Raw genomic sequence first — 19,038 nt, forward strand, 5'->3', positions numbered from 1 at the left:
CTGTCCACCTAATCAATATATGTATAATGTATATATTAATGCGCTTGCTTTCTTCTCTTAATGCTGTAACTACTGGATTGCTTTTTTTGCTTAAGCCGTTGTTGAATTACCAGGTACATTAATGACAGCCCGCCATGTCGACTCACGTTCAAGTATTGTTACAATCCAACGATAAACGCAATCGCACACCAAGAATCATATTATCCGATTATTCCCTTCTTTTGTAGATTGCCATTTATGTAGAGGTTTGACTATGCGTATCTGGATATTGTAATTCTCCATTGTGGAAAATTTTACCCTTTACCAGAACGGAGTACCATTGGGTTATCAGGCTAAAGGAACCACTCCGACCACTCTGAGCAGGCTCTGCAATACCATTGAGAAATCTATCTTGATGGGTGCTTAATCTCCGAGGACGCATACCAAACGCCGAGTTTTGTTACGTCAACTCGCGCTTAGCTTACCGCCTCGGTGATCGGAGAATCATTACCATCGCTAAGAGTTACTTATATCTATTCTAGAGATGTTATAGCGGTAGTACACACGCAGAGTAACGACTACCCCGCTCACTCATCTCAGCGGTTATGCGAGATTTCGGAGAATTTCTATCATTTTATGCAAGTGGACTACCAACGGTTCCGTCTATCCCCGATGGTCAGTGATTTGTTATCCAGGAAAAGACCTTCTTCTCAAGAGAGAAAAATGGGTTAAAGAACACACCAAATCAAATTTAGCACATTTAGCTCAAGTTGGAATATATTGAAAAGTAGGAGCTCGATAAGCTTGTAGAACCGCGGTCGGCTAGAGTGTCCATGGGCCACTCACAATTTTGATCCTCTCCCCTGCGACACACGCACATATGGAAGATAGCCACCTATGCTACACGGAGAAGGCCGGGTGAAAGGCGTTAGCTCAGACATATATATATATAATAAACCAATCGCCATAAACTTACTTGTAAAACTACATCATTATCTTTTTCGTCATTAAACTTTAATAGTGTCGTCGTTCAATGGGACACCCACTGGGATCTCCCCGTGAGCCGATGGGGCAGAAGACTTGACAATCTTGCAAATCAAATCGGAGCCATCGACAGAGTCGCCGTTCTTCACCAGCAGAGAAGAGACCTTACCAGCGACTGGGGCACTGATAACCATCTCCATCTTCATGGCGGACAGAACGACCAATGGATCACCCTTCTTGACCTCAGTGTCATCAGAGACTCGGACCTCGATAACAACACCGGCCATTGGAGCACCGACCTCGTTAGGGTTGTGGGCATCAGCCTTGATTCGGCTGACAGTCTCGACAGCGGCCAGTCGGTCCTCAACAGTGACCTTTCGCATCTCACCGTTAAGCTCGAAGTAGACCTCTCGCGTACCAGTCTGGGTAGAGAGCTCACCGACGGCGAGGCACTTCAGGACAAGGACCTTACCCTGCTCAATCTCAACAGAGAACTCCTTGCCAATGGCTGGTGGGCACAGGAAGTACTGGGTTGGCAGCACAGAGAGATCGCCGTACTTCTCAACAGTCTTTCGGAAGTCCTCAAACACCTTTGGATACATGTTGTAAGAGGCAATATCGCATTCGCTGGTGGAGCCGAATCGCTGCTCGAGAGTCTGTCGGATAGCAGCAAAATCAAGCGGGGCCAGAGACTTGCCTGGTCGCTCCTCGAGCTTCTCTCGCTTGCCAGCAAGCACCTTGGTTCGCAGTGGCTCTGGGAAGCCGCCGTATGGTCGACCCATGAGACCCTGGAAGAAGTCCAGCACAGAGTCTGGGAAGTCGAGGCTGTCAGCCCGGTCAATGACGTCCTGGTAGCTCAGCTTGTTGGACACCATGAACTGGGCAAGATCACCGACAACCTTGGAGGTTGGAGTGACCTTAACAATGTCGCCGAGCAGTCGGTTACCGTCCTCGTATGCCTTCTTAGTCTCGGCCCACTGGGCGCCAAGACCGACTTGCTGGGCCTGGAAGATAAGGTTGGTGAGCTGACCACCTGGGATCTCGTGCTCGTAGACCTCTGGGTCTGGGCCCTTGAGGTCAGCCTCGAAGCACGAGTAGAGCAGTCGCATCTGCGCCCAGTAGCTGTCAATCTCCTTAAGGTACTCTGGCTTGAGACCGCAGTCAACAGAGCCCTGCAGACAGGCAACCAGAGCAGAAATGGAGGGCTGCGAGGTCATACCGGACATAGAGTTGGAAGCAGCGTCGACAACGTCGGCACCAGCAAGGGCGCACTCGGCCATGGAAGCAACACCGGTACCGGCAGAGTCGTGGGTGTGGACGTGGATTGGCAGGTCTGGGTAGGCCTTTCGGATGGAGCCAATGAGCAGTCGAGCGGCGGCTGGCTTGAGGGTACCGGCCATATCCTTGATACCGAGGATGTGGGTGCCCATCTTGACGATCTCGTGGACCATGTTCATGTAGTATTCGAGGTTGTACTTCTTCTTAGGGTTCAGCATGTCGCCGGAGTAGCACACGGTGGCCTCCACGACACCGCCGGCCTTCTTGACGGCCTCAACACCGACACGCAGCTGCTCCAAGTCGTTGAGGGCATCGAACACTCGGAAGATGTCGACACCGTTCTTCTTGGCCTGGGCGCAGAACTGGTCAATGGCGTTGTCTGGCAGCGAGGAGTAGGCAACACCGTTGGCGCCTCGCAGCAGCATCTGGAATGGAATGTTTGGCACCGCCTTTCGCAGCTTTCGCAGTCGGTCCCATGGGTCCTCATGGAGGAATCGCATGGCAACGTCAAAGGTGGCACCACCCCAGCACTCGAGCGCAAAGGCGCCAGACAGGGCGTGCGAGGTGTGTGGAGCGATCTGGAGCAAGTCGTAGGTTCGCACTCGCGTAGCCAGCAGCGACTGGTGGGCGTCTCGCCACGTGGTGTCCATAATCAGGGTGCCCTTGTAGCCTCGCACGGCCTTGGCGAACGCCTCTGGGCCCTGCTCGACCAAAATGTTTCGCCACCCGTCCTTGGCCGGGACGGAGATGTCAATTGGCTCCAGGGTGTCAATGTCAGTGAGGGTCGGCAGCTCGACGTCGGTCTTGAGCTTCGGCAGGCCAACCTGGCCCTTGATCTGGGAGCCGTTGACGGCAAGGTCGCCGAGGTAGGCCAGGATCTTCTGGGCTCGGTTCTGCGAGGTAAGCATGTCGAACAGGGCTGGAGTGTCGTCAATGAAGGTGGTCCAGCACTTGGCCCGGATGAACGTCTCATGGGTGAGCAGAGTCAGCAAGAACGGAATGTTAGTCTTGACGCCTCGAATTCGGAACTCGACCAGCGATCGCAGCATCTTTCGTCGCGCAACCTCGTAGTTGGATCCGAGACAGGTGCACTTGACCAGCATGGAGTCGTAGTGAGGCGAGATGATGGCGCCAGTGAAGCCGTTACCACCGTCGAGTCGCACACCGTTACCGCCAGTCGATCGGTAGACCTCAATTCGGCCCGTGTCTGGCTGGAAGCCCTTGGCAGGGTCCTCGGTGGTGATTCGGCACTGGATAGCGCAGCCTCGCACCGAGATTCGCGACTGGGTCAGGTTGAGGTCCTTGAGGGTGGCACCGGCGGCGATCTGGATCTGGGCGGCGACAATGTCGATACCAGTGATCTCCTCGGTGATGGTGTGCTCGACCTGGATTCGCGGGTTGATCTCAATGAAGTAGTGTCGGTTCTGGTTATCGACCAGGAACTCGGCGGTACCGGCGTTTCGGTACTTGGCGGTAGCGGCGAGCTTGACGGCGTCAGACAGAATGGCATCTCGCACCTCGACCGGCAGGTCAATGGCCGGAGCGATCTCAACGACCTTCTGGTGTCGTCGCTGCACGGAGCAGTCTCGCTCAAACAGATGGATGACGTTACCCTCGGCGTCAGCGAGCAGCTGCACCTCAATGTGCTTTGGCTTGTCGAGGAATCGCTCCATGAACACGGTACCGTTGCCGAAGGCCGTCTTAGCCTCGGACACGGCTCGCTGGAACGCGTCTACAATGTCCTCGCCCTCTCGGACGACTCGCATACCACGGCCACCACCGCCAAACGCGGCCTTAATGATGACTGGGTATCCGTACTGCTGGACGAACTTCTCGGCCTCTGCAACGTCCTCGATCGGGCCAGGAGTACCTGGCACGACCGGCACGTCGCACTTCATGGCGAGCTCTCGCGCAGACACCTTGTCACCGACCGCGTCAATGACTGAGGCAGGCGGGCCGACCCATGCGATGCCGGCCTCCTCGACCTTTCGGGCAAACTCAGAGTTTTCCGAGAGGAAGCCATAACCGGGGTGGATCATGTTGACATTGTGCTTCTTGGCGATCGCGATGATCTCGTCGATTTGCAGGTAAGCCTGGACCGGTGTGAACTGGCCTCGCTTGCCAATGACATAGGCCTCATCCGCCTCTAAAAAAAAAATGGACGTTAGTGAACCGACGCCAAAAAGAAACAAAATAGTGGCCCTCCGGCAGTTGCAACGTGCCGGAAAAATTATCCCACTGCAATCCAAAACAACTTACTCAGTCGGTGCATGGAGAGGATATCTTCATGCGCATAGATAGCAACCGTTTGCATAGACAACTCATGAGCGGTTCGGAAAATCTAACATGTTAGCCCATGCGAAAAAACGTGAAATTGGATCAAAAATATCAAAATTTCCATTAATTTCAAAAAGCCAATTGGCAATGAAAAAAAAGGGAAATTGATGAAAAATTGGTCGAAAAAAAAAAGATCAAGGACTTACTCGAATAGCTGGAAACAAAAAAGGCACCCAATAGGGTAGCACTTAAGTTAGCCAAGCAACTCCAAAATAAATGCGGGCCCACTTTCTCCTGCACACTCGGACCGTTCGGTACATATGCCTCTTTTTAGTGAGGAACAATGGTAGGCGCCCGCAAAAATTAAGATAAGAACATACGAATTTCACCTCGATTGGCGACTATAGATGTTTTGTTAGCTCTGATTCACTCATATCAGCTCAGAAATCAGCCTAGTATCATGATATCATGAAAACCAGCCCAATATCACGAAAACCAGCCCAGTACCAAATAACGTACCAAGAATCTTGTTCATAGAACCAAGAATCACCGAGGCCTCTCGGATGTTGTTGAAGTGGGTCGCTGGACCAGACACGTTCTCCATAGTCGTTCCTTCCTTCCAGTGGCGAAAAATCAATTGGAATCAAAAAAACAACAGTACGTAGTACCAGCAATTAGTGGAGTGGGAGACGACTTGGGGAAAGAGAAAAAAAATTGAGGGGAAGGGGGAAAAGAATGAGGTATATATAGTTAGAGATCACTTTGTGTGTCTCGGTAAGCACTCTTTTAGTTTTAAAAATACGGTATACACGCTGTTTAGTCCAACGGCCCACAACAATGGCCTGCAATTATCGTCTCTCTGGTGCTCTTTCCCCAAGGGGAACTGTTCCCTGAGGCTTGCTTTACCTGAACCCTGGAGGTTTGCTTTTCCACCCATGCTGCATATTAACATGCATGGTCCTGCTGCTCCTGGAGGCTGCGTTCTCGAAACCACGCCGTTTACGTCACACTTTATCTGAGATCCCGTATTAACCAGTCCAATTCATATCTCTATATCTAATATGGAGGCTCAATTCACCTTCGCTTGTCTATTAAAGTTGCTCGAATCAGCCCGTCTAGTACTCAATCCGTGGGGAGTGGGGACAGCCTTGTCTCTCCCTCTCACTCTCCCACTGTTAAGGTAAAAGCAGGCAAGCCGGGGGGGAGCAGTGGGGGAGCGCTAAAGCCCTGCCCTGGCGAAAAATGAAATTTCCACGGTCGGCCCGCTGCCGGGGCGGCCCCGGGCGGCAGAAAAAAAAAAAACTCCCAACCGCCCGCGCTCGCAACATCACCAAATACAAAAAAAATTTAGAGTGGTGTTCGGGGGTGGGTGGGACGGATTTTTTCCGCCCGGCTATTGCGATCGATTATCGCAGGCCAATGGAATGCTGACATTTGGACTGAAAAGCCAAGGTTGCTGGTACATATGAATTGAATACGTGATGTTGCATGTTTTATTTTTATTTTTTTGTGTCATCCGCTGCGGTATGTGTATTTTGGCCGTTGGAAGTGACTAATTTTCAGAATGTGTGATTTGCCGTCTAAAGCCGTTAACTGCCACTAGAGGAACTTTTGCCCACTTGTCGCGCCGGCATTAGCGAAAGTGAGCGTTCGCAGCTGTGCTCACTTCCTCTAGAGGTAATTGTCTTCGATTCCGCCATGGCCAGCACGTCATGCAGAATTTTTCTTTTCCTCCCGCATACAGGGTGCTTAATTATTACTTTGCAAGATCGTGCCACTACGGTAATAACTACATTGGTACCGGTAATAGTAAGTACTACGGTAGGATCGGTATATCGCCAATGGTGATATTGCCCACATGCGTCGGTTAATCGATCGCTGAACCGATTGGTTAGATACTCAGCGCTGTAGAAATGTAAATAATACAGTTCTAACTGGATATCGTGCTATCTATTAGCCCGAAGTATTATCAATGTAGCCTGAAGTGCTATCTATGTAGTCCGAAACATGATGTATAATGTGTGAAGACAGTGGGGGTATCGACCCTCGTATTAAACACTATGGTGGGATATTGGTGATCTTGGAGAGCCATTGTGTTACATGTGTCAGCTGTAATGACTTGTTTAGATACTCATAGTCAATATTTAAATATTGCACCTCGAACATATTGAGATCGCGCAGCAGTTAAAGATATCTCCGCGAAGCGGAGCCCCAGGGGGGTTTGGGGGGACTGGTCCCCCCAAGTATCACTACGAAGCACTGTACTCAAGCACTTGGTGGGGGTCATGCTTGGGTGCTCTCGTAACTGATCCGTTGGTCCGTCATCTCCTGGACGTACTGGGCGAGATGCCTGAGTCCCTGCATTTTAACTGCCTGTCGCTCGCAGTAGTCGATCTCCTTCCCGTAAAGCTCGTTTATCACAATGACAAGATCTCCGGCAGTGAGGCTCATCGCACTGAACGGCTCGTAGCACCGATATAGGTCCCAGTCGCCCAAAACATACACTCCTTTGACGCCCTGGGCGCTTGCGTACCGCGCTTCGCTCGCGTCGTCAAACCCGAGCCCGCTCGTGCGCACCAGCGACAGTATGACATAGTCCGCCGGGGCGCTCTCCCGTACAGTGCAGACCGTGGGCTCGCCAAACGCAAAAGCGCTGGACGCGGCAAGCCCCCGGAACAAACTCTTGATAAGCTCCTTCTGGCCGCTTGTCGTGGTTACCACGCTAATTGATTCCGCCGGATACTCGAGCAGCCTCATGTACTGGAACAGCGCGACCGCGTACTCAGCCTCGCCAACGTTTTGCACAAACTGCGGAGACGGCTCCGACTCGTCCCCGTTATTGCGGGCGTGCTTTCCACTCCGAGCATGGTCTCGAGTTTTGACAAACTGCACAGAGTGCTCGAACCCTGGGTTAGTCCCACTCCACTCGTTGCTGCCCTTGCCTACCATTCGACCGGCTAGCCTGCCGAAAAGGCTTGTCCCCAAGTGGCATGCGCGCCGTAGCTTGTCGTTTCTCACCCACGGCTTTAAGGCATTACTGTTACCAAACATTGCTATTCTCGTCACGCTGGAGTGGTTCCCCACTAGCGGGAGCAGCGTATGCGCCTCGCTCAGTGCATTGGCGGCGAGAAAGACGATCGTAGAGAAGCCTGCCTTCATGCTCGGGGGAGCCTGGGCATACGCTTCCCCAGTCATCCCCACAATTTGCGCCGGATTGTGCATAAGGTAGTTGCGTCTCATCGACTCAAAGCCGCTCGATGTCGGCAGCTCCAAGGGTTTCAGGGCCGTGAACATCACGTTAAGCCTATGCAATGCACCTTCTCCGAGTTGTTCCGATCTTAACGATAATATCTGCTCCCTGTACTGCGCCAAAAAGTAGATTCCCGTCGCACAGCTGTCTCCGAACGCCCCCGCAACAGAGATCTGATCCGCGATATTTTCGACCTGGCCCAGCAGTTTGGTCCGCAGCTGCATGAAATATGCAATAGTCCCCGGCTGAGATGATGAGCCGACTGGTTCATCTGGGGTAAAATGCAGCAGGTGCGTGGGCAGCACGCGGTCGTCCCGGTCTAGCTCAGAAAAAACTTGCCGCAGGAGTCGGTCCGAACCCGAAATTACTAAGATTCGTTTCCCCCCGTCTTCTTGGGCGCCAGCATGAATTCTCCGCAGTAAGGCCACTGCCGGTAGGACTTCGGCGCGTGGCCGGAGCACTAAATTAGCTGCTGAGAACTTCTTGCTCAACGCTTTTTCCACGGCCGCAACCTCTTCTTCATGGAGTCCGTTGTACACAGTGTCTTCCTGTGTTTCTGGTGGGGGAGGTTCGGTGGAATCTTTTTCCTGCGTTCGTGGTGGTAGAGGTTCGGTGGAATCTTCTTCCGGGGGATGGATGCCTAACAGCACGCTATCGACGAGGGACGATAAGCCGTGGGGGACCTCGAGATCTTCGAGAGCCCGGATAGTGCTTATCAGAGTTAGTATTTCCGGCCGCAGCTTGACGACAAGGTTCATTGCCTCGAGGCGCGTTGTCTCATCGTTCTCCTTGCCAAACTCGAACTGTGTCGGATCAACATCGACGATAAGCCGCTCGAGATGTCCTTCGTCTTTCCTTTGCTTATCACCTTGCATAATGATCTTGTGCACCTTAGCCATTCGTAGCGTCTTAATGGGGGTTGGCTCAGGCTCTGCATGTACAACACACACGTACTGGCCAACTTTTAGGTCACTCCAATAAGCCAGAGCCTTTGAGTCCAAGTCGAGATCCAGCTCAATTCGGACATAGCCCGGCCCAGTAGCGGTTAGCACAGGCGGAGTCTCCACGAGAACGGACGGGGGATTGTTGTTCCGCATTCGGCTGGCCATTTTGCTGTACCCCGTGAACTTGACTTTCTTGGCTTCAACTGCCTCGCCGTCCCGTTTCCTTTTCGAGCCGGCTGAACTGTTATTGGCCGTTGTTCCGGGTACTAGCTCGGGCCTCATTCGCTTTACTATGAGCTCCAGTTCCTGTCGCATATACGCAAGAAGCTCGCATCGCTCTAGCTGCACCACTCTAGCAGCCAGATCAGCAACGCTCAAGTACTGAGATGACAGATCAGGCAACGCGCCATCTTTCTCCGCCACAAGTCGACTTACCTGTTTAGAGTATAAATCTAACTCCGTGGGTAAGCTCTTGGCAAGTGAGGGCTTGACTTTGGCAGGTCGCTTGTATACTTGGGCAAAGCAGTTGACGAGAAACGACCTCCACGACTTTTTGCCCACAACCTTCTTCTTGCCATACTTATGTCTAATATGGAGCTTGTCTGCCAGCTCCCTCAACTGATCGTCCGTCAGCCCCGACAAATGCTCCGCAATGTCCTTTTCCACAGACTCCGGAGTTGCCAAAGCAAGCAACTGCAGCTCGGAGCGGTAGTCCCTGAAGGCGATGGTCTGCAACTCTTCCACTTTTTTAACGTGTGCTTTCCACGCCTCGTCGTCAGTTAGAGGTTCGCCCATATAATCGTTGTACGGCATGTACATGTAGCCTTCGAGCAGACTAACGAGATCTCTGTCTACTTTATAGCTGTGTAAAATGCTAACCAAATTGTGGTCCTTAAGCAGCGTGTTTGTGTACCGCCGAGTAGGCACTTTGCCGACCAAGGATACAATGAAGCGCACAAATGAATAGAGGTAACGGTCGTCAACAGCCTGTTTCGCCAGAGTCGCGCCCAGGTTGACAACTAGAGACGCCAGCCATGCCCGGTCAAATTCCATTTTGGCCTGCGTAGCCTCATCGGCCCCCTTAAACTTCTTCTGTGATCCCTTCCATGGTTTTTTGAGGTGCCCATTGTCCTGCAGTATTTTCGAGACGGTCTCCTCTGGCAAACAGGTCCAGATCGGGATGGACACCAGCGGACCAATCTTTGTCCTCACCTCGGCTCGACCAATCTGTGACAAACAGGCCCTCAAGAACTCCAGCAAGTGTCCGGAATGCTCGTCAAATGTCTTGACAACAATTCTCAGCACTCTGTCTACGAATGACTCGAAGTTATAGTCCTCCACTATTTCCTCCCAGGGCTCTCCATAGGCATCTTTGATCGATACCATCAATGCAATAAGCTCTACATGGTATTCTGGGCTTTTTTCCTCATAAAAAGGAAACAAATACCTACTCGTTAGCACCTCACTGCCTTCTATCACCGCGTCATTCAACTTACTGTTCTAGAAACCTCGTCTTATCCAGCAACCGCAACACTTCAATTGAGTAATTGCTCTCAACAACATAATTTAGCACATCTGAGAGTACCTTCCTGCTGAATTTCGGCTCGTCAAACCCGCCCCAGTGTGTCTGTGCGACCTTGAGCAGCCGTGTCCGTTTTGTTTCGCTCAGCATCTCGCGTTGAATGTATCTCGCGTTCAGTACTGTATCTCGCGTTAAATGTCTGTGTGTCGAAGGTGAACCTCCCAACCGGTGAAAAATTCCCCGAAAACTGAAAAATTTCTTATCAAACGAACACCCCGGTGAAAAGCTCTCTAGAGATCAAATAAAAATGTTTAGAAACCGAGGTGGTCAGCGAGGTGGTCGAGGCGGTTTCCACGCCCCCCAGGGCCCTCCAGAGACTGTTCTGGAGATGGGCACCTTCATGCATCCGTGCGAGGGCGACATTGTGTGCCGATCTATCAACGAGAAGATCCCGTACTTCAACGCGCCAATATACCTTGAGAACAAGTCGGTTGTGGGCAAGGTGGACGAGATCCTCGGCCCGATGAACGAGGTCTACTTCACCATCAAGCCGGCCGAGGGTATCGTGGCCACGTCTTTCAAGGAGGGCGACAAGTTCTACATTGGCGATGATAAGCTGCTGCCTCTGGAGCGGTTCCTGCCCAAGCCAAAACCTCTTCCAGGCATGGTCAGGAAGAAGCCTGCTGGTCGGGGTGGTGCTGGTCGAGGCGGTGCCCGAGGTGGCTTCGGCGGTCGTGGCGGTGCTCGAGGTGGCTTCGGTGCCCGTGGTGGCAGCCGTGGTGGATTTGGCGGTGGATTTGGCGGTGGCCGAGGCGGTGGTCGTGGTGGATTTGGCGGTGACCGTGGTGGTCGAGGTGGCTTCAGCCGAGGCGGTGGCCGGGGAGGCTTTGGTGGTGGTCGAGGTGGTCGACGATAAAGGATACCTATTTGTTATTAATTGTATTGTATTAATTGATTTACATTTATTGATTTCGCATTATAAATAATGAGCTATTGTACTTGATTTGTTACCAGAGTCACGTAACATGTATCGCAGGAAGAGTCTAACATTACGGTACATTGTAACTGAAATATGGGTCATCACTTATACCGGTATATTTATATTGGTGACATTTGTTTGTTAACAATTGAGGCTACTTGATTTATAATTCCGAATGCCGGAGTCTGATAATATGTACATGGCTCATCTACCTTGGGGTCTATCAAGTGTTGCTACGGATCTCGAATGGCAAGGCGAATTTAATGCAGTTAATCCCGTCGCATTAGTCCGCAGGCCTGGAAAATGGCACACCTCAGCTCAGGTACCCCGAGATAACCCAATGTTTTCGTCGAGGAGGTGCCAATCGCCTGTTCATACACAGTTGGATAGTTCTCTACCAGCGGCAGGCCGCCTGCGACCAGCTCACTCATGGCTTTAGAGTCCTTCTCCGAGAGCATGAACTGAGGAGATTTCTTCTCAGTCTTCTTCGACAGCTTATTAAGAAACGACTGCGCTTGCGACGGACCCTTAACCGCAGAACTCTCCTCTACCTTTACTGTTTTGGTAATCAGCTTGTCCAGCTTCGTGTATACCAGCTGCCACGATATGCCATACTCGCCAAACATGTCAATGACCATCTCATCCAGCTCCGTGATCCCCTCTTTACTAGAAACTAGCAGGAACACCCTTTTTAGAGAATGCTGGTACTGCAGGTAACTTTTGATGAGCTCTCCCTGGGCCTCGCGTGATCCGTACCCGTAACCAGGCATGTCAACGACCCGCAGCTGGCGCCCACACGTAAAGAAGTTGAGGGTCTTGGTGTACCCTGGGTGGTTGGCCACTCGAGCGTACTCCTTGTTGACGACGTTGGTCTTGTCCCGGGCCTGTGGGTAGAGGAGTGCATTCAACAGGCTAGATTTGCCAACGTTGCTACGGCCCATGAACGCAACTTCAGGCATCGTCGTCAAACCGTCTATTTCCTTCGGGTCCGACACGATTCGCGAGAGCTTTGTCTCGCACCGGTCAAAGAACCGCTGCGTTTGTGATCGTTGGTTCTGTGACGGAATGGGCGCCGCAGGCGCCTGAGCCACTGGCCTGATCGGGTATTTAAGCAGTAGCGCAGCTGGACCCTTCTTTATAGACCTCAGCTCCTTCATATTACCCCGTTCATCTATTCTAGAACAAATCTAGTCTTTCTATTCTTGGTAACCCACCAACGCGTTCGGGGGGTATGGTGGTGGAAAATTGATTTGGGCGCGCCGGTCATCGTGATGCACCCCCCTATCAAACCAAGAGGATTATGCCGGTTATCAAACGAGACGAGGATGCAAGTTCCAGCAAGAAAGCCAAGGGAAGAAGCTTCGCCCTGTTTTGTCAAATTGTTGGTTAGTAGTAGCGGGTATATAACTTGGTAGTTAGTCGAGATAGAGGTTAAGGAATTTTGACTTGTTAACAGTGTAAACCAAATGGTCCCCGTCTTCGTAAATGACACTGGATATACAATGCCACAGACTCGGTACATACTCACTGTGGAGGTCTGTGAGCTTGATGGCGATATCCGGACGCGCCCGCAACCCAGCCAGCACCATGTTAATCGTAGCAGACAAGTCGTAGCTACAGGCGATAACAAGCTCCGTAAGGTGCTTGAAATGTGTTACGGCACCGGGTATGAACTGCTCAGTGCGGTGGTCGCAGCCCCTCAGGGTAAGTCGCTTAACCGGCAGCTTTGACGGGACTATGCTCGCGATATAGCTGAGTCCTCGCGTCGCAGAAACTATCTCAATGCTTTTGAGCGAAGCGCTAGCGCCCAATGAAGACTCAATGTACTCGCGACTCTTGTTATCGAGCAGAGCGTGGGAGTGGAACCGCAGCACAGCGTTGGTCAGTCGCGGGAAATTCAGCCCCCCGACGAGATATGCGCAGCGAGACGTGACGATTCCTAGCTCGAGATGCTCAACATTAATGCAAGGGAACTGGCTGTCGTTTCCACCGTGGGTCAGGACCTTGGTCTCTCCGCTACGCGATATACCCATTTCAATCAAACTCAGTCTCTTGACAGTCCGCGGGATCCACGGAGCTGGATGGTGGTAGTTGATGGAGTTCACCCTAATCTCGAGGTCTGTGAGATTTTCCGTGTTTATACGGCTCATGCCTGCCAGCGCCAATTGCGGGTTGTAGTGATCGCGTTTAATTACCAAGCTGGTGAGGTTTTTCAGCTCTTTGGCAGCGTGCTCCAAGAATTGCTGCAGCAATGCGCTGTCCTGGTGCAGTACGGTTAGTTTAGTCAGGCTTTGGAGTAGTGTGGCATCGACGTTCGTAGGCCGCCAGCAGGATACGCCAGCAAACTCAACGCTCCTCAGCTTCTTGTCGAACTTGCTTGCATACACATTGAGGATCGACTGCCTGTCTAGTTCAAGATCGACCACTCCATGCGTCGACAGAATGTCCCAGCTCACGGGCTGGCGGTGCAAGTCTACGGCTTCAAGGTTGGTCATAATTCGGGCAAGCTTTGTGGCCAGAGCAGCAAATCGCACCTCATTGGTCATCCAGTCGACCTCCTGGGGCATCGTGCAATACGGATAGGTATCGAGAATGTGCATTGTCTTTACGCCGCGTAGCAAGTGGTCGAGCCGGTGGTGCTCAAGTTCATCGTAGAACCGGGCCAAGTTCTGGCCGGATACTTGCAGCTGCTTGTCCTCTACTAATAGTCGCCGGTCGTCCTCATCTGTGTACTGTTCGATTACGAGCGTCAGCTTGCTGAACAGCATGGGTAGTACCAGCGATCTGAACTTTCGGCACGAGTGCGCTATGCTGAAATGGTCCTCATGGTCGAGGCTATGGAATACTTTGACGAGGATTGGGTTCGAGAGCCGTGCAATTGGCGATCGTGAAGGCATTTCGTGACTTTCTGTCGATTTGTCAATCGTGCCTGTTAAACAAGGTGATTCGATGTTTTTTGGATTTGTCTCGTATCGCCGACAGCCACCACCGGTAACGGCCGTCGAAGAGGCTCAGTCACAATCCCGCAGCTCCCCGTAGCTCGCCATTGACAAATATCATTTGATCGAGTTAACTCTGTATTTCATATTTCATCAGTTCAATTAATTTGTAGATTTTTCAGGCTTTCGGTAGTTTATGGTGAAAGCATGGGACAGTTGTAGGGTCAAACACATAGTTTGCCGCTATTGCCTACGTGCTCGGGTCAAAATAGACGTCGAAGGTAATTCTTGACGTGATCCTAAGGATGGCTGAAGATGTTGAAGTATACGTTTAAGGAAGCAATAAGGTACGCAATTCAATTTGCCGCAACGCGATTCTGATAGACCGCAAAGTGACAGACCCTCGGGTCTAAAGGAAATTTGTGATTGGCGGTTGCTTTTCCAATGCTTGTTGGGGATGTTGAAATATTACCTTAAAGGAGATAGTAATCAGTATCAACGCAATCCACCGGAACGCAATTTTGGCGTTAAAAGACCGCCCGGTGAAAGATTTGGGCGGCCTTTTGATGGGTACAACGAAGATCCGTCGTATCTCCTCTTCAAAGGCCTTCTCAATTAAATAATCGCGCCTGAAAGACTGCTCAAAAAGATATAATGAGCCATTCGCAGAAGGCGGGACAGCCAGCGGAAATGTGATTTCCTCGGAAATGCGCCTAAGCAACGCGTCAGCCACTCGTTGGTAGTAGGCTTCCTTTGAAACACGGATAGAGCTGAGTTTAAGCACTTCATCACAGGATACTTTCGCCGACAGGGCAATAGCTTGGATCAGCGTGCGAGTAACAATATCCAACTCTTCCGAAGAACTCTCGGTAGACCCCAGTATATCCATAAACGACGTCATTATTCATATATTCTACACTTACTCTACAGTAGGGAGATATTTTAAATAGTTGGATAGTAAAGCGAGGGTGGGATTTGTGAGGTAGATGACAGGTCAAATCGTTAAATTGCGTCTGACTGAGTAGTCAGTTTCGAAGGGGCCTTCTTCTCCTCCTCGTCCCACTCCTTAAGCTTGCGGCTATAGATGATCTCAGCAACGACAAAGAGTGCACCGACCCACCAGGCCAAGGAGACGACTCCTATTCGGACGCCAAGAGAGTAGATATTACCGAGCACAAGAGGCCCCAGACACCGTGCCGCTGATGTCACACTCTGAGACAGCCCCTGGACGGTGCCCATAACGGTATAACTGGGCGCAGAGTTGGTCACCAGCACTCCGAGTGGAGGCAGCGAGAAGGTTCGCCCAAGCATGCCGAAGGCAGCCACTAGGACGACCGGCACATAGGTGATTATACTCGAATTGTCCGGCAGGAACGAGAGATATGGCATGATGAAGTATGTGACGGGGAACACCAGCAGGGCAAGCTTGTGAATTCGCGCGTTGCCCAGCTTAGACGCAAGCCGCGGATAGATCAAGACCTGCAGCAGAATAGCGACAAGGCCGAGAACGGACACAATAGACCCAATCGTGGAGGTCGGCAGTCCTAGTCCACCATTGAAAATGAACGGATTGTTGTGAGAGTCCTCCATTCGAGGCGTAGACAGGAATATCGGCAGCATCTGAATAAAAGCCGAGCAGTGGAACATGAGCATAAAGTAGCAGATGGCTGTGATTTTGACCGGATCAGTGAGAATCTCGCGTACCGATATGATCGGCTTCTGGGGCTCGTCAGGCGACTGTGCCTCTTCATCGTCATAGTTCGGCATTTCAACCTCTGGCTCTTCTCCAGGCACTGCTTCGTGCTCTGCTGGGCGACCCGCAAGCCATTTGCCGAGTTTTAATCCCGGGTCGCGGGACCGGTGGAGCAGAGCCCGCGGGTTGCTGGAGGTTTCTTCAATGAACAGCACAATTACAGCAGTGGCCAACAAGAGCAGCGGGGCCATGACGAGATTGGGCAGGGCATAAGGGTACTTGCGCAACAATTGCGACCCACCAAACAATTTAGGGTAGCTCTCAACCGGATTTGCCAGGTACCCGCCCACAATGGGACCAATGATCATGCCAATGTTCATAGCCATTGGCATGAGCGAGAACGCTCGAACTTGGTGCTCCTTGCGCCGTCCCACAATCTCGGCAACCATCGTCCGCATGACTCCAGCATTGCTATTGAGCAGACCGGTACACATTCGAGCGCCAATGGCCATGTATATGTTTGTCGAGAACCCAAACGCCAGCAGCGTAAACGCCGTTCCCATGAGACCCATGCAGAGGGTGGGTTTCCGCCCAACTCGGTCTGCGAATCGGCCCCACCATAGCGAGGTCATTGTCTGCGCAAACGCAAAGCTTACCATGACAAACGTTCCGAGAGAAGCGATTGTCGACGGCTTGTCGTACCCGAAATCGCGAATCATGTAATACAGGTACGGCGACACCGCAGAATACGCTATAGGCTCTGACAGCCGACATAGAAAGAGCAGATATATCTGGTTACGCTTGGGGAGGTTCCAGTAACTTGCTTCCTCTACTACTTCCTCCTCCTCCTCTTCCGCCTCGTGACTTGGGACCTCGTCTACATGCTCGTCTAGCAACGGACAGTCGCTCTCGTAACTACTTCTCATGGTGATTACTCAATGAGCTTTCCATTGGTCCTTCAGTACCCGATAGTAAGGCTCTTAAATATATACGGTGCCATGGTTTCGGAATCCGATCCGAACAAAATGGTGTCATCTGAAACATTGGTTGCGAGGATCGGGCGGAGCGCCGAAAAAAGCTTGTTTGCCTGCGCGGCGCGGTCTCAGCCTCGCGCGGCTGATAAATAATTACGTCTCGATCGCGATTTATGTACTAGGTGTAGTGGGGTCATCAATTTACTCACGCGACTGGGCTAAACCTTTTTCATCCTGATCTCGATTTATTACCAACGGTGCCCAAGATAGCGGGATCTTATTGGATTTCTGTAGCCGTTAGAGCGCTTTTCGAAGATTAGCTTTCGACGGTGAATAGCGGTCGTTGCTCTTCGCAATGGTAAGCCTAAATATTGTCAGGGGTGAAAAATGGCACCTTTGCGTAGCAATGAGCCTAAATTTTGGATCTGGTATAAATTGTATATGAGGAAGCCATTTCACTTGCAATCTAACAGTTCACAGACAGCGCGATAGTGTACAACGTAGGACCATGCTGAAGATTGACACTTTTTTCGTCTCATCGGTCGACTTGGCCGAAATGTACGAGCAAATTCCCGAGATTGACGCTATCGTAAAATTCGTCCTTAAAAAGAAGAAAAAATGCCGTAAATACATGATGAATGTGCCATATCTCAATGAATCGCTAAACCATGTCTCCATTTTTCGGGTGTCGACAAACAATGAGAAGGCTATCAAGGATGGTATTATTCGGTATTTAGACTTAATCAGGAGCATACCCTACCCGTTTCGTCCGGCAGAGGGAATTGTCGATATATTCGATCCTAAACCAGTCAATCCAAATTTTCCTCTCCTTGGCAAAACGTGGATATAATCACCACCTGGTACCGGTAGTCGACAGCTTTCTTCTATTTTGCTAGGCCGTCCTACTCCGCGTAGAGATTTTTCAACAGTTCAATCTTTTTAGGCACAGCGGTTTCGAGTCAATATTTCGGGATTTTCCCAGCTCGCCTCAGGTCGTATCGTCTGGGAGGTAAAGAAAAAGCAGCATTGTCTACCGGTAGTGGAGATCAGAGCGTAAGCTGATCTTATCAAGCCTGCAGCAAGGCTGATCCTCTCGCGAGAACAGTTTCCCGGGTTCGTGGGGGTATCCAATCCTCACCGCGCAAGTGCGATACAACTGGGCGACTCGGTTAATATGAAATGTTCAATTTTATGAAAGATTATACCAGTATGTACTGGCATATGTATTTTAAGTAATTCTAACTTTGGTATCCCAAAAGACGCTACGCAATTGATTAGTTATTTATTTGAACTTATCGAGCTGGCTTGTAAAGCCAATTCTTATGGCCGACTTAGCCATACTGACTTAAACGATCACAAAAAGAGTAATAATTTATTAGCGTCTTTGTTGAGGTCGAGGCCAGAAGGCTTCACATAAAAAACATGAGGTATGATCGTTTACACAATAACAGTTCACTTGCATATCAATTGGCTCCCTTAGGTGTACCACACGCAAGCTTTATATTAAGCGGAGTGGCTTCTGGTATCGATACACACCCCCATACAAGCTTCAGTTGGACTATACCATGGCAGTACCCTGTAACACGGCAGTGCATTTTGTTAATTAATTGCTTCCAGAACACTATTCGACAATTTCAATTGTTGTGAGAGTGGTGAGTGAGCAGGATAATGGCCTGTTGATAGGAAACACTCGATCGATTAAGTAGGAGATGGAATTAGCGTAAGCACAGCTTATTACTACAAGCTGTGAGAGTGAAAAGTTTTCTTCCTCTTCATCTACACCTCTTTGTATTGTAATTTATAATAAGGGAGTGGTAAGTGATGAAGTGAAAGCCGTTAAGAACTGAACTCTAACTGTCTTAGATCTGTGTCCAATCCTAGGAGATTGAAGATAAGCTAACAGATCATCCTCTTATTAGGTATGTTGTATATCCGTGTATAATTATAGATCTACACCTCTTTGTATTGTAATTTAAAATAAGGGAGTGATCTGTGTCCAATCCTTGGAGATTGAAGATAAGCTAACAGATCATCCTCTTATTAATGTGCCTGAAATATCATCAATGTACGTAAACTGCAGCCATGGCATAGAAATGCCGAATTCACGCGTGTACGCACAAAAAATGGCTCGAAAAAGTGTAGATTAGATGAGGCGACTGCAATTGCCTTAATTATCTGCCAGCATTATGCAAGATATCTGCAAGCATACGTACATGAAT

General features: G+C 50.6%; 6 protein-coding genes across 6 annotated transcripts; 1 reads left to right on the forward strand and 5 right to left on the reverse strand.

The window, feature by feature from the left end:
• Window positions 1–823: 823 nt before the first annotated feature.
• Window positions 824–5,122, reverse strand: PYC2 (pyruvate carboxylase; the record flags this gene model as incomplete). Its single annotated transcript, XM_076686890.1, has 6 exons — window positions 824–879; window positions 956–4,387; window positions 4,501–4,582; window positions 4,725–4,732; window positions 4,899–4,919; window positions 5,038–5,122. The coding sequence occupies 5 exons, from the start codon at window positions 5,120–5,122 to the stop codon at window positions 987–989; spliced, it is 3,597 nt and encodes a 1,198-aa protein (XP_076538926.1). The 3' UTR covers window positions 824–879; window positions 956–986.
• A 1,679-nt stretch (window positions 5,123–6,801) lies between these two features.
• TRVA0_045S01310 (uncharacterized protein) lies at window positions 6,802–10,384 on the reverse strand (the record flags this gene model as incomplete). Its single annotated transcript, XM_076686891.1, has 2 exons — window positions 6,802–10,159; window positions 10,209–10,384. The coding sequence occupies 2 exons, from the start codon at window positions 10,382–10,384 to the stop codon at window positions 6,802–6,804; spliced, it is 3,534 nt and encodes a 1,177-aa protein (XP_076538927.1).
• A 157-nt stretch (window positions 10,385–10,541) lies between these two features.
• GAR1 (H/ACA snoRNP pseudouridylase subunit GAR1) lies at window positions 10,542–11,150 on the forward strand (the record flags this gene model as incomplete). Its single annotated transcript, XM_076686892.1, has 1 exon — window positions 10,542–11,150. The coding sequence occupies one exon, from the start codon at window positions 10,542–10,544 to the stop codon at window positions 11,148–11,150; it is 609 nt and encodes a 202-aa protein (XP_076538928.1).
• Window positions 11,151–11,482: 332 nt separating this feature from the next.
• On the reverse strand, window positions 11,483–12,370 carry MRX8 (translation initiation/elongation factor MRX8; the record flags this gene model as incomplete). Its single annotated transcript, XM_076686893.1, has 1 exon — window positions 11,483–12,370. The coding sequence occupies one exon, from the start codon at window positions 12,368–12,370 to the stop codon at window positions 11,483–11,485; it is 888 nt and encodes a 295-aa protein (XP_076538929.1).
• Window positions 12,371–12,628: 258 nt separating this feature from the next.
• TRVA0_045S01376 (uncharacterized protein) lies at window positions 12,629–14,110 on the reverse strand (the record flags this gene model as incomplete). Its single annotated transcript, XM_076686894.1, has 1 exon — window positions 12,629–14,110. One exon carries the CDS (start codon window positions 14,108–14,110, stop codon window positions 12,629–12,631), a length of 1,482 nt encoding a protein of 493 aa, XP_076538930.1.
• Window positions 14,111–14,762: 652 nt separating this feature from the next.
• On the reverse strand, window positions 14,763–16,771 carry TRVA0_045S01398 (MFS transporter; the record flags this gene model as incomplete). Its single annotated transcript, XM_076686895.1, has 2 exons — window positions 14,763–14,865; window positions 15,076–16,771. One exon carries the CDS (start codon window positions 16,769–16,771, stop codon window positions 15,155–15,157), a length of 1,617 nt encoding a protein of 538 aa, XP_076538931.1. The 3' UTR covers window positions 14,763–14,865; window positions 15,076–15,154.
• Window positions 16,772–19,038: the final 2,267 nt, after the last annotated feature.

This window comes from Trichomonascus vanleenenianus (genome assembly GCF_965637985.1).
Source record: "Trichomonascus vanleenenianus strain CLIB 3782 genome assembly, contig: TRVA0_045S, whole genome shotgun sequence".
NCBI lineage: Eukaryota > Fungi > Ascomycota > Dipodascomycetes > Dipodascales > Trichomonascaceae > Blastobotrys > Blastobotrys vanleenenianus.